At 42.3% G+C, this 14,183-nt stretch overlaps 1 protein-coding gene across 1 annotated transcript in view; it reads right to left on the minus strand.

Moving 5' to 3' along the window:
• SH3BP5 (SH3 domain binding protein 5) overlaps nucleotides 1–14,183 on the minus strand; it is a 61,174-nt gene that overhangs the window by 28,870 nt on the left and 18,121 nt on the right. The window contains exon 3 of the mRNA XM_075921941.1: nucleotides 12,718–12,846. Within this exon, the coding sequence (XP_075778056.1) occupies nucleotides 12,718–12,846 (129 nt within the window). The remainder of the gene's footprint in view (nucleotides 1–12,717; nucleotides 12,847–14,183) is intronic.

Here is a 14,183-nt window from a genome sequence, read left to right on the forward strand (position 1 = left end):
GGTTAACTTGTGGGAAGTGGAGACATTTATTTTACCCTCAGTTCGAAAGATCTAGAGTCAACTGGGGAGGGGGGCATGAGGGCACAGGGCAGCAGACTTACAACAACAGCTTCAGCACTGTTAATGTGCATGCTCAGTACAAGCCAAGCAGCAAATCAGGGAGGGGGATATTCTGTCAGCCCTCCCACACATCACCCCTTTCCAGGGGCTACTAAGACACTTGAAATCTCTAGTTGATTTTTCGGCAGATAACTTAGCAGTTAGCTGACAGGAGCGCTGTCTTTTATATAGGAATTGAATACAATTAAATATTAGATCCGCTCAGTTCTAACATTAACACGTTCTGGCATTTTGTGGCAAGTCACTTAAGGGACACTGGTAAGACTTACATTTTTAATGTATACTCTATTAGACACTCTGCAGAGGGAGAGACAGGTCCTGGATGCACTCTCAATTCTGGGATGGGAGTGGGGTCTAATAAGTTACAGAAAGGGGCAGGTATATCTGGTTCAATAAAAGGACATCAGACTGGTCAGACTAAAGGTTCATCTAGCCCAGTTCCCTATCTTCCAACAGTGGCCAATGACAGGAGCTTCAGAGGGAATGAACAGAAGAGACAATCAAGTGATCCATCCCCTATCACCCATTTCCAGATTCCCATCCCTACCCACCCTGCTAGTAGCCACTGAGGGACCTATTCTCCTTGAACTGATCTTGTTCTTATTGGAACCCTGTTATAGTTTGGGCCTTTCCACCATCCCCTGGCAAAGAACTGGGCTATAGTCCTCACTAGCCCCCCCCCCCCAAATGGCACCCCTTCTGCCTGGAAATGAGAGAGACCCCAGAAAAATGTGACCAAACTGGCCAATGTGAGCCAAGAGATTTTGTTAAGGAGTGGGAGCAGTGTGCGAAGCCTCTACCCAGAGCAGAGCCCCATAGGGAGCAGCCAAGAGGTGAGAGTTGCTCTGTGCCTGGAGGCCCAGATGGGGCAGTCCGCAGGACAGACCCAATGGCTTGTTGCCTACCCTGGTTTAGCCACACAGTTTTCAGGGAGTCCCACTCTCCTCTTTGGGAGGAAAAAAAATCAATATGTGCTTAAAAATACTACTCAACCATCCTCTCCCCTCAAAAACACAAAACAACAACAAGGAGTCAAATTAGAGGAACTGCAATGAGTCATCTCAAATGTAGAGCCTCCCCTTTCCACATACACGCAAATCAACCACTTATAAAATTCAAAGCCTGCTGTCCCATTACATGGTAGATTTAGGAGAATCTCTGCTGAGCTACATAAAAGTCTATAATTATTCTCTACATTACTGTCAGAACATCTAATTTCTCTTCTATTCCTGTCAAGAGCTTGAAACTTCTGTATCTTCGAAGCTTCCATTAAGGAGCTATTACACTGCACATTGGTTTAACCTACATTTTTAAAGAAGTCCCTAAACTTGCTTTTTAAAATTCATTTCAGTCCAATCACTAGATCTCCAACATCTGGGCATAAACCATTTTCTCTCCCTGGACATAATAAAAATGCATGTGGAATACAATGACCAGATGTCCCTACCTAGTTATCAGATTCTTGATTAAAGATTTTGGAATTTTCCTTCCTATAAGGCTGAATTGTTATAGCTCCAATTGTCCCCAGGACCTCAACTCGTTTACATGAATGGCAATTTTTTTTTACAGGGTGGGACAGGGAAAGCAAGGCAAAGCTAGACTACAGCAGATATAAATTTCTCAATTTTCTATCACTGTTTACAGCAATTGTTTAAAGGCAAAGTATCCCCCCCCACACACACACCCCTCTACTACAACAGGGCTAGTCTGCTATAGACTAAGCCAAGACCACCACACTTAATTCCCCTGTCACCTAGCCCAAATATGAAGCCCCATTTCCAGAGATGACAATGCTCACATGCTAACCCAAACAATTTTAATCTGGACAAAAGCAGAGTATTTAAAGAATTCAAGACATAAAGGAAGCCTGCATCAATCATATGGCACTGCCATGTATCTGACCAAAAAAGGGGACTTCATAAAGCAGAGGCCACTTCTCCTAGGACAGTACGTATGCACAGATGTCACTGGAAGCTCTCTAATTTCAGGTGTTCTCATGAAGGCTTTAAGCTCTCCAGTCCTACTCTAGTGAGTGATAAGCCATCAAGCCTATTCCCCTCCATCATGCTCTTAGCTTTTAAATGGCTCTCAGAGGCTTTTTTCTCCCCAACTCATTAACTAACAATGCTTTCTGTGATGCATTTGTATAGGGCACATATGGAGATCCCACAGAAAATGCATCACATATCCAGACTTTACTAGTTTGAGTGAGATTCTCCCAGGTTGCAAGTCAGACTACAGTTACTCTCCTTATTTAGCACAATATGGCACCAAGGACAGTCATACTGTACTAATACTGCAAAGGCAGCCTTCTTATACAGCACCATACATATTGGTGGTGTATTTCAGCAACGCCAAAAATAAAATTGTCCATCCTTCCCTCAACTTATGGAATACGGGTTTATAAGCAACTTGACCAGTTTTATAAGAAATCCTTTTCTTTAAAACAAGAGCTGGAATGTCAGGTTGAAATCTGGAGTTCTTCATCTAGATAAGATACTAAAGAACAAAATCCTTTGGCACATACCGCAAGTCTAAGGTTATATTTGACACTTGATTGTTTAAAATTTACCAGAGCTAGCCAACATGCTTCTTTGCATCTGACAACAGTCTTCCCTACTGAAACGTAATACAACAGAAAGTGATAACGTGCTAACAGACGTGGCAAGATTTAAGTGGCTTACCATAGTACACTTCACTTTATAATTACTTGAGATAAGTATTCAGTGAACCAGGCTGCACACCATAATCACATCTCATTAAATCATCAAAGCAGCAGCAGGTTCTCACAGGGTTGACATTAAGGATCTGTAAATATTTCCCTACCAGAGATCCTAGCATAAGCAAAAAGAAAATGCAAGAAACACAAAGACTTTGGGATTCCAGTCTCACCTACAACAGGCTGTGAGGACATGTGCTCAGTCCTTGGAAAGCCTCACACCAACAGTGACTCAATCCTTTGGCTAGGTAAGGAGCAGCAAGCTGGGTAACTCCACAGCAGTGAAGGCGGTTGGTACGTACAGACCATAAAAGATGTTTTAAGGGTGTCCAAAATAGTCAGGAACACAATTAGACCTCCCAGTAAGAAGTAGAGATGTGAATGGTTAACTGGTTAGCAACACCCTTGATGGGTAATGCGTGCCAGTTATGGTTAACCAACAGGGGCTGCAGGAAGGGAGGGGGGGGACATTTAACCAGTTAACTGATTGAAAGGGGAATTTTCATCCCAAGTAGGAAGGAGCCTGGATAGCTGCAGCTGTGAAAACTTTACGCAAGGATGGATTTCAAATTGTTTGCAGTCACTTTAAAAAAAACAAACACCAGCAGCTGTGATCCAACACGCCCTTATATTGCACCCAACATGTTAGTTATTGTAGTGATCTTTGTACAAAATATGCCTTGTGAGGTATCATTTGAAAACTAAAAAATGGCTAGTCAATAATATGGTGAAATGCATAGACACAATGCACACTAACACTTACGAACATAAGCTGAAAACGTGAAGCATGTTTACTAGACAAGTCCAGGGGGGAGAGGGGAGCACACCTGTTTCTCAAACAGGTTGATGCCTCTAGCTAGGTGTCAAGGTTGACTGACCATCAGCAGTCACGTGGCCATTTTTGCAGATCGATTGGCTTTTCAAACAAACAACATGGAACCTCTTTCACCATGACACACTCAGTTGGAAGGAATTTTATCTAAAGGTAATGCTCAGGTGACTAAACTATAAAAGTGAGGGACACATACACATAGCCTGAGCGAGTGTATGTCTAGACTGCAGGCTTCTTTCAGAAGAACCTTTTTTCAGAAGAGATCTTCCAAAAAAAAAAAAAAAAAAAATCCAAAAGAGACCGTCCACACACAAAAGTGCAGCGAAAAAGCGATTTCAAAGATGTGTCTGTCCATTCAGTGTGGACACTATCTCGCATTTCAATTGTGATTACTATGGAAAGAGCAGCCACCAGGGCACCTGTGCTTCTTCCTCTTTCCTCTTCTTTAGAAAACTCCCTCTTCCCCGTCCACACACATCTTTTTCCAAAAGAACTCTTTCGGAAAAAGGCTGCTTCCTCGTAGAAAGAGGATTACCAATGCTGGAAGAACCCCTCTGGTCTTTCAATTTACTTTCGGAAGAATGCGATTGCAGTGTGGATGTAACTCAGGTTGTGTCAGAAAAACAGCTGGTTTTCCTACAAAATTCTGTAGTGTAGACATACCCTCACTCAAAGACTCTCTCTCTCTCTCCTTATCTCTCTTGTACCTAAGCTCTTTGGATTTTGAGGCAGACCCTGACTTAAGAACTTGATGAAACTATGTTGCTGGGAACCTGAGGCAATATTTCAACCCTGAACCAAGTCTAATTTGTTGCTTTTATAGTAACTAAAAAGTATTTTATCTTTACTTCTCTTGTAACCATTTCTTACTTTAATACCTTCTCCTGTACTCATTTAAAAAAAAAAGCTTGTTTTATTCTTTAATCATAATGAATCCGCTGTTATTTTTAAAGTAATATTTTTAAAGGAAATAGTGATTCCTTTATTTCCTATAAGGCCAATTTAAAGTACCGAACTACTGGCTGCTGACCCTGTACAGGGGTTATGGATCGTAAACATCCAAACTCTCTGAAGCAGGCAGAGCAGCACAGAACACATGTTTTGGGGGGAAATCTGGGCCTGAGAGTGCATTGGAAGACACCCTACTGTGTGTGGCTACTCTATAGCTGACAGGCTGTCTGTGTCAGAGTGGCTGGACCAAGACTGCAGCTCTACACAGCCACTCAGAGCTTGACCTGAATGCTATTGGAGAGAGGCAGCAGGAGCAACATCAAGGCACTGTGAGGTACCCAAGGTTACAGACCGATGGTGACACAGGCTGTCACTGGTCTGGATTGCAACCCACAGTTCCACAACAACCCAGGGAACGGTTCACCTAATCAAAACACAAGCGAAGACCTGATGGGGAGGGAAGAAACGCAGAGAAGTCTTCCAGTGTCCCGCCAGCAACATTTACCCTCTTTCTAAAGAGGCAATGGCAAGTCAGTTTCCTTGAAACAGTGATTCCTTTATATCTGTAGCAGAGCCATTCAATACCCAAATATGAACCCTCCCTGCACCACCAAGTGGGCAGAGCACCAACTAACCCCTGCCATCCCTTGCTATCTCAGGCCACTCTTGAGCAATACTCAATATTAGCAAGCCTAATGGGAAGAGGACTATATCCTGGATCTTTAATTCACCAATCTGACCTCCAAGGAGGACTTTTCAAGTCTCATCAGGAAGTATCCATTGTCTTCCTGCTGGTTTAGAATAGTTTATCCAAGACTCCCAATATTCCTCTACTCAGCCAGCTGACAAAAGCAGCGAATAAATGTTAAATCACAGCCTAAAGAAAAAAAAATCACATCAGTCACCCAAAGCCTAACTGTCTGACCAAATAAAGTCTTCATGACCTCATTCTTCCCTGATCACCATGTATCGGTGCCTTGAGGCATCACACTGAAAGATGAAATGCACCAAATGACAATAGGGTCGTTTGGAACATTCAAGCAGCAGTAAAACAGAACGCTATGCAGAAATAATCAGACCAGAGATAGTGATGTGTCTAACCTGATGTGCTTGAAAGCAGAATGGGAACGGTCACACTGGAATTTGACTCATCCCTATTAGGGACGTAAGCAAGTAGTTGAGCACTCTCTCTCCTCTCCTCCCCTCCCCCCCTTCCCCTCTGCTGCCTCTGTATCAGAGGCAGCAAGGATGGGGGTGGGGGGGGGGGGAAGAGAAGCAGGAGCTTAAAAGCAGGCTTAAAAAACGGTTCCCCCCAGCACTGTCTCCACAGGGAATCTGTGACCCCCCCCCCCCCCCCCCCGGTGGACAGGGGCTGCTGGACCCAGTGTGAGCAGGGACTGAGCAAGCCCATCTCCCACCGGGTCTGGGACCTACCCCCTGTTGCACCTCAGCATTTTAAATATAGTAAGAGCAAAGTTGCCTGTGCACCTGGCTCTTACTACATTTTAACTACAAAGCCACAGAGGGGGTAGTACCTGGCCCCAGCACGAGCCAGGACTCAACAAGCCTTCCTTTATCAACTAATCATGTAGTAGACTGAAAATGTTCACCTACATAATTAGTGAATTACCTGCCTCTTAATATCCTTAGTCCCTATAGTCAGGTTACCTGTATACTATATACGGATTAACGGATGTTGATCAGATATCTCTGTGGCAGCAGAGAAAACACTCCATCAAATTTAGTGTGTGACAAAAGACTTTCTTTCCCTAACCCTCAGGATATCCTGCTTTTGAAATAAACTTTGCTTCTCTAGTTATTCTATGCCTTAGCAGAAAAGCAGGCAGTGATTTCCCTCCCTAAATAGTGCTATCATGTCAAACTCCCCTTCTTGCCATAATTCATGGTGGGCTTTCAACTGAACCGATGCCTGGTCATGCGGTCAGAGTACACAGCACACAGAGTCCCACAAACAAAAAGGGAGAAAAATCCGTGCTGCTGGTTCCCTCATGGTCATGCCAAGGGAACTCCGTGTTTCACAGGAAGACTGACGTCATCCTGTCCTCGATTCCCCATGGCAGTGGCAAGAGGTGAGCATCAAGATTGAATGATGTGTTTCATTATGAAATTGAGGAAAAAACACTGCCCTACAGAGCAGGCCCGCAGGGAATAAAATACTGGGGATATGTGGGAGAGGAGAGAGAGAGCTGAAATAAAGGTCCTATTTAAAATCAGTCACAGCCCACATTAACTTTAGAACCCTTCCCACTCTATACACGTCTAGCTAAGCTGTTCTCCTGGTACTTTCCACGCAGATTTCCCCTCACTAGCAACCGCATGATATTGTCAGCCTCCCCTACATTCCCAGATAAGGCAGAGAGGCTTGGAGGTTGGCTACAAGGTAAGCCCACCTTCTCCTTCACAGCTGTTTCAGCCAAGCCACCACTTCCCTAGGATGATTCTGTTCAGCCTCAAGAACTACTAATACAGCTGCCAAGTCTGGCAAGGTTAAAAGAACCTCAAGTCTGGTTTCTCTCCCCCACCCCATATCCCAATATGAGCTCCCCAGTTTACAAAAAGCCAGCATTTTAGAAAGGACTCCACCTTGCATGGACCTCTTTAAAAAGGACCCATACCAATACTACCCTGTCACAGAGCTCTTCTGGGATCTGCTTAATACCTAAACCACCACTTAGCCAGAGAAGTAGCTTCTGTCCAGAAGATGAGGCAATAGCTTTTCAAACAATAATGCCTGACTTCCTACAGCAGACCCAAGCCATTTACTTCACTTCTAAGCAGGAGAGTCTGAAATATTCAATGCAGGTCTGCAAGAGCAGCTCCCACTCCATTTCCCTTCAAGCATTCACGCCTCTACGGAACTCTTATTACAGCCACGATGCATACCAACCAACCAACCCAATACACAAGTTGTGGATTGTTCTCATAGCTTGAGAAAAAACAAAAAAGGTCACATTGCTCTGTCCAGTAAAAGTAACTCATTTACAAAAAATATGCAAGGAGGTGCTCTCAAGGGCCCTTCATGATCACTTCAGGAACTTTACTCTCCTTGTTAGAGAAGGTGCTATTATTTTGGTTCCCATGCTAGTTTTCACATACCTTATCATGCTCTTTGCACCCATTTTACTTAGGAGTTAAATAAGTTGTGACTATTAGCAGAACTTCTGTTTGGTAACAGCAGTACAGCATCTAAGATTAATGCAGTTATAACTCGATTTAGAAGTTACAGTAATTATCTAAACACCATCCCTTACAATACTAGTGCTGCATCATAAGTTCTGGCTGGAGAAAGCAGCAGGTCACTTTTTTTAATGAAAGGATTTGCCAATTTTTTTTTTAAAAGACATTTTTAAAGATTTATTTTATCCCATTTCTAAAGCCCTGCACAAATACTAAATTGATATCTGTATCTGCAAAAAAAGGGACCATGGATATTCGCATCCACAATGCAGATACCCGCGGATACAAAGTGAATATCCACGTATTTTCAGGGCTCTTTCCATTTCCTTCTTTTGCAGATGCCAAGTGGTTAAGCGCACACACTGTTTCAACCAGAAGAGGTCAGTTAGTTTATCTATTTCATCTGTGCCAGTAGTTTTGCTTTTCACTAACACGATGGCAGGCTGCCAAATATGAATACGGAGTCTGTCACAGTTTTGCTGACATAGCATTTGCTTCTCAAATTCCTCTCCCCGCACCTTTACCCAAGAAGAGTTTTCTAGTCAAGATGAGTGGACTTTAACTCCTTGCCTTCTAATGACCAAAGCAACAAGGTTTTACATCCCAAATATGATTGCATTTTGTGGCGCAGCGATCCCTGTATAGATATTGTTTCTAATGCACGTAGGGTCTGTTTGCAATGAGATGTTACATAAGAAAGCAAGCCAAGAACATTACAACATAATTGGTTGTAGAGCTGGACCAGGGAAGAAGTGCAAGACCTAAGAGGAAACAAACATGCATTCCTTTCAATGATTCTTCCTCCCAACATTTCTGGTAAGAGCCTGTTCAAGTTACTGGTTCCTAGCTTAGCAATCAGTGAAGATCTCATGAAGAACACCACTTAACTCTTCCATAGCCTCTTCCAGCCAACGGCATCAAAGCATACCAACATACATTAAATTAAGATTCAACCCCACCCTGAGATTGACCTCACCATTTTTGAAAGAGGCCAAGTGATATGCTCAAAGCCATGTAATAGCTGGAAACCAAATTATTTCTGATTCACAGTATTGTGCTTCACAGGCACTAAAGTGGCCAAGCTTCCTTTGGCACAGCGTGTTGTTCCACAGTACCTGATGGCAACATCTATGGTGGCAACATACCAGTCCCATACTCCCAGCCAGCGCTTAATCAAGACTTGCAGGAAATTCTTGTACAGTCAGACTCTCCGGGCCCAATCTTGAGAAGTATTAAGCAGCTTCAACACTTCTTAAACCCCCCACAGCATCCAGCCCTTTCCCAGTGATTAAATCTTTAGATATTCTTGCAATTCTTCTGCTCCCCCCTGCTTCCATTTCTCCATTACATTAGCAGTTAGAAGAAGTCTCACTCTCAGACTAATTACCTATGGCAGCAGGCTAGGATCAAGACTTTTCATGAATAAGCAGCACTCACAAAAAAAAATTGATTGTTGCAATGACAGAGTTGACTTGCTAGCCCATGATGTAGCTAAATCTAATCTCAATACTCCTGGTTAAGTCAAAGCAAATGTTGGGCTGCTATCTTAGCCAGCTTCCCTTCTGAAGCCAGGAAAAGAAAAAAAAAAGTGCACACCACCATTTTATATGCTCAGCTTCCCAGGCAGTACATTTTCCTCCCCCAAAACACCCAAGTTAATGTGCCTGCATGACAATGTAAAAACAAGAGTGAATAATCACTCTTGCCACCGTTGTCCCAATTTTCTTAATTCCTCCTAGGTTTTCTGGTCCTCAGTTTTCCAAGTCACTGTGTCCCAACATGAATTGAACATTAATGCTTTGCGACCAATAATCTGAGTCCGAGCTCCACGCAATAGATTGGAAGTGCAGAAAACCCAACACCTAGTCCCAATCAATCACCATTGCATTGTACTAGAGCTGTGTTTCTGAAAAGCAACACTGACTTTCTCCTAAAACATGTCCTGCAGGCAAAACCTTACAGGAAGATTCATTAGTCTTGAGCTTGTAACATTTTCCTGTCAGGGCAGAATTGCACAAGATGGCATAGGGCCAGGAGGTCTCAGGGTTCTCGGGCTGCCCTGAGGAAAAGTAAACTCATCTCTAATTGGAAGCCTGATTTCACTGGTGTTTTTATGTTCGTGTCACAACTCTTGCCCCAATGCGACTGACTCTGCCTTAATAAAAGGCATTGCTGAAGTTTTCACAGGAGAATCATGTCAGCGCACTAGCGAAGCCAACCATCTCACCATGACTCAACACTGCTTGAGTCAGACAACTCAGATGAGACAGTAGCAATCCTGTAGCATTTTGAATCTAAGTTACTTGGTACAATTGGACAGTTCAGCCAAACTGAACATTGGTAGTAAGTCAGATCTTTGTTACAAAAGGACAAGAATTTATGTATCAGATTTTTTACTTCCCTTCAAGGAACATGATGAAAATCCACTTCTCTCTCCATGCCAACTGTGAAGAGATTTTCAACTGTTAAGTATTTTCAACTTAACTTTGTCAGCAGAGGACAGCTTTGTGCTCAAGACAGGAGGGAACTATAATGATTCTATGGTGTTTGGCTACATGAAAATAATTCACATGTTACACAGTTAATGTATAAAGGTAATTAGAGGTGCTCTGGGAGGGAATCATTTTGTTACTTGAGTTCCCATCACTCCTCTGTGAATCAAAAAGTTAAAAAGATCCCTGAATGACTGAAATGGCTCAATATCCCAGTGTGAACAATGTTTCATGATTTTTTTCTCCCAGTTGATCATTTTCCAATAGCCTTTTGAAAACTGTATTTTGCTACAGACACTTAATAAAATTGATTAGGACAGCAAATTGTTTTTGATAACATGGTTTGTAATCTTTGGCGCACTCTCTGTTGTATAACATTTCTTGCACAGTATTCCCCTGGACCCTAAAGCGGTTAGGTTACAAGACCTTAGCATGTAATTAGCCATAATTAATGAAGGGTCCATGTTTGTTATGTGTTTGTACAGCCCCAAACACAATAGGACTCTGATCACAGATGGGACCACCCAACTCTACCCAATGCAAGTGATAAAAGGTTTTTTGGGATGCAAGCTATAAATAGCTACAAGATAAACTTCCAAAAAGGAGATAGTATCAAGGAATCTGAAGAACACAGAACAGTATTAATCTGAGTAAATGGGCAAATCTGGAAAGGATAGCTTTTTACTTACGCCTAACAGGAACTGAATAAATATGGTAATCTCTACCGATCAATCTGTCATTACTGAAGTATTGTAATTTTTTTCAGTGGTATCTTTATTTTTAAATGCAATGGTTACATGAGTGTTTTATAAATAGTATTTTTTTTTAACAGAACACAAACCTTTCCTTTCACAAGATACTCTAGCTACCATAACTCAAAACAACAAATAAGCAGAGCCATGTTTCCTAATTGGTGGGTCTCAACCAGGAAGGTTCTGGGTGAGCTACCATGCACAGAGCCAGAACACCACACCACCAGTTCTGACATAAGCAATGTATATTTCTGGACAGGTGTGGATGGGAGGCTTAGGGATAGGGCAGGGGTGAGCAATTTGGAGAGCAAATTACCCATGGGACAGGGCCCCAGCTCCCCACTCCAAACAACGCAACCTAACACAGCCATAATGTCTGGAGCTGGCAGAGCAAGTCCAGTCCTGCAGGACAGCTGCTACTGCCACAAAGTGAACTCACTCTCCAAACCCCTGCACCACCATCATGGCTCCTTTCTGCACTGGGTCAGGGTTAGGGTTACAGTGCCAGGGCAGGGGTGCATGCTTGTAACAACAGATCTCATTTAAATAAAAAAATTTTTAAAAAGGACAAAAATGCAGGTGCTGAGTCACCTCAGTAAAGTTTGGGAACCACTGAAGCAGAGATAAAGTTTTATTTTTTGGGATGCAGCAGCAGCGGTCATGTTTGGGTCACAGTGGACATTTTTGTAACCCAGAGCCTGAAGTCGTGTGCCTAACAAAGTGGTGCAATTTTCAGGAGTAACAGACACCCACATCTACCATGGACTTCTAAGGGAGTCAACTTTAAGTCCTGGGGTCTTTTTTGCATTCCCTTTTGTGGAGCCATACAAATATGCTTGCTATATGTATGTATTGCACATGCACGTCTTATCTTGAGATAAGAGACTTCTTAAAAGAGAAGTCACCTCTGTGTTCCTAGGAGCTCTCACTTCTTTTACAGCCAGCAGCTCTAGCCATTCTGCTCCCTAGCCCAACTCAGCCCACTCACTTGCCCTAAACAAGTGGGCTTTCCCAGGGATGAAATTAACAGATTCAGATGCTAACTTTAAAACACCCAAGGGCCATAATTCATGTCAGAGAGGAGATACATCCCTGAATATTTGGCCATTTCAGAGTGATACTGTGTGGTTATACTTAAAAGGAAAAAAAAAAATCAGCAGAATTTTCTTGGTTGTGGGGGAGGAAAAATAGGGCTGAACAAATCCTAATACCCTTCAATTTTAGTACTTAGCATTAAGCTTTGAGAGGCAATCAAGAGGCAGAAATTCAAGCTCTCTAGCTGGTTTTAGAGCAATTATAACTACTGAGAGGAAGGAACCTGAGTGAGTCTTTTACTGTCTGAAAGGCCATTATTAGTGTTTGAGAATAGAACAAGCATTTTGCTATTGATAGCTTATGCCTATGTGGTTGTTTCGGACTAGAGTGAACACCCAGTCATTGTCAAGGCTGGGAACAGATTTCACCATCAACTCATATGGTGGGCATGCAACCCCAAACATTTATCAAAGTGTCAGCCGCATGCCTATACTTAAGGTGCTATTAATAGAACCATTTGATATATTCAATGTGTACTTTCCAGTGTGTGTTGTAACATGATCCAATTACCAGCATAAGTTTAAAAAAAAAAAAAAAAAAAAAAAAAAGAGTTCTCACCTGTCTGGCTACCCTCCGGGCCTCCCAGTAAGGTTTAGAGTCTTCCACAGCTTTTCCAATCTTCTTAACAAGTTCATCTAGTTTCACTGTAGCTTCCACCAGCACAGAACGGAATTTCTGGCGTGCATCCTACAAGAGAGGAAGAAAAGAAGAGGGAAAGTTAGTGTTTGTGCAATTTTATTTTGTCTGTTGCTTCTAGTGTAGGGATGCGGATTAGGAGTCAAACAGCAGACAAGAATGTAAGAATCGGGATTGCCATTAGTATATTAAACAAGAACTGTTCATCAAAATATCCACTACCCTAGAATGTACCCAAAAGCTAATATTTCCATGTTGGATGTCAGAACATATCTCCAGAAAGTGGTGTACATAAACATCAGGAAAGCATACACCAGAAAGGAATTCTTCATAGGCCAGTGACTGGGAAAGGCCAAGAAGGGGAGGGGAAGAACCTCAAGGAAGGTAAAGGACAAAGACACCTGGCATGTTGCGTGATTTTCTAATGCAATGATAAGCAGTAAGTGTCTCCTGTGGCTTTTTGCAGCACTTGACATTAACACACTGAATTATTTATTAACCAATCAGAATGCTTTTACTAGGTTAACAACCAATTGTTCTTGATAAAAATAATAATACATGATCATTTTGCTATGAGAGTTATACACAAAACATGAAACAATGTAGTCACACTACTGTTTGGGGTAATGATAATTAATTTGGCTACTGAACCCTTGAGCATCACTGTTCTAACACACAAGTGAGCAATTCACAATCCTGCACACTCTCTCAGTGATTTGGATTTTTCCTTTTAAGTATCCTCTAGAAAGGATAGGGGCATCTCTTGGGATTAGTTATGGTAAGCTGGACAGCTACATGCTTGCTAAAGGAATTTAAGGAGGAGACTTTCAAAACAGTTTCCAGAGTTCTGGTCACTCTGAGCATCTCTGCTTAACACGCTGGACCTGGGTCTCCACAGATCCTGACAAAGCCCAACCCCATATTGGTAGTTCACATTGTAAAATGGTGCTCCTGCTGAAAAATGGGATTCAAAAAGGACCTGCCTGCTGCTCCAGGAGAAAGCAACAAAAACCTCTGAAGAACCTGTAGAATAATTTTCATACAAAAAAGTCTATTTAAAAACACATATCCCACGCAACATCCCTGTAGAGCTTTCAATTCACAGTTTTCTGCCATGAAAGCCAGCTTTTTCAGTTCTGGTTGCATCTGTTACTAAGACAGCTGCTTCCAATTTGGCTGTTGTTCTTTATTATGTTTAAGAAAGAACTACGTCTGTCATTCCCAACTGATTTAATCCTTCTTTATAATTAGATGAGAAGATTAGAATCTCTCTCCTGTTTCACACAGTTTTTTTCCTTTAAACAGAATGGACCTGATTCAGGTCTTAGCATGCAGCGTAACTGAGTTATTCCAGACAGACTGATGTAATTGAGATTGGAATCTGGATC

This window comes from Pelodiscus sinensis, chromosome 2 (assembly GCF_049634645.1).
Source record: "Pelodiscus sinensis isolate JC-2024 chromosome 2, ASM4963464v1, whole genome shotgun sequence".
Lineage (NCBI taxonomy): Eukaryota > Metazoa > Chordata > Testudines > Trionychidae > Pelodiscus > Pelodiscus sinensis.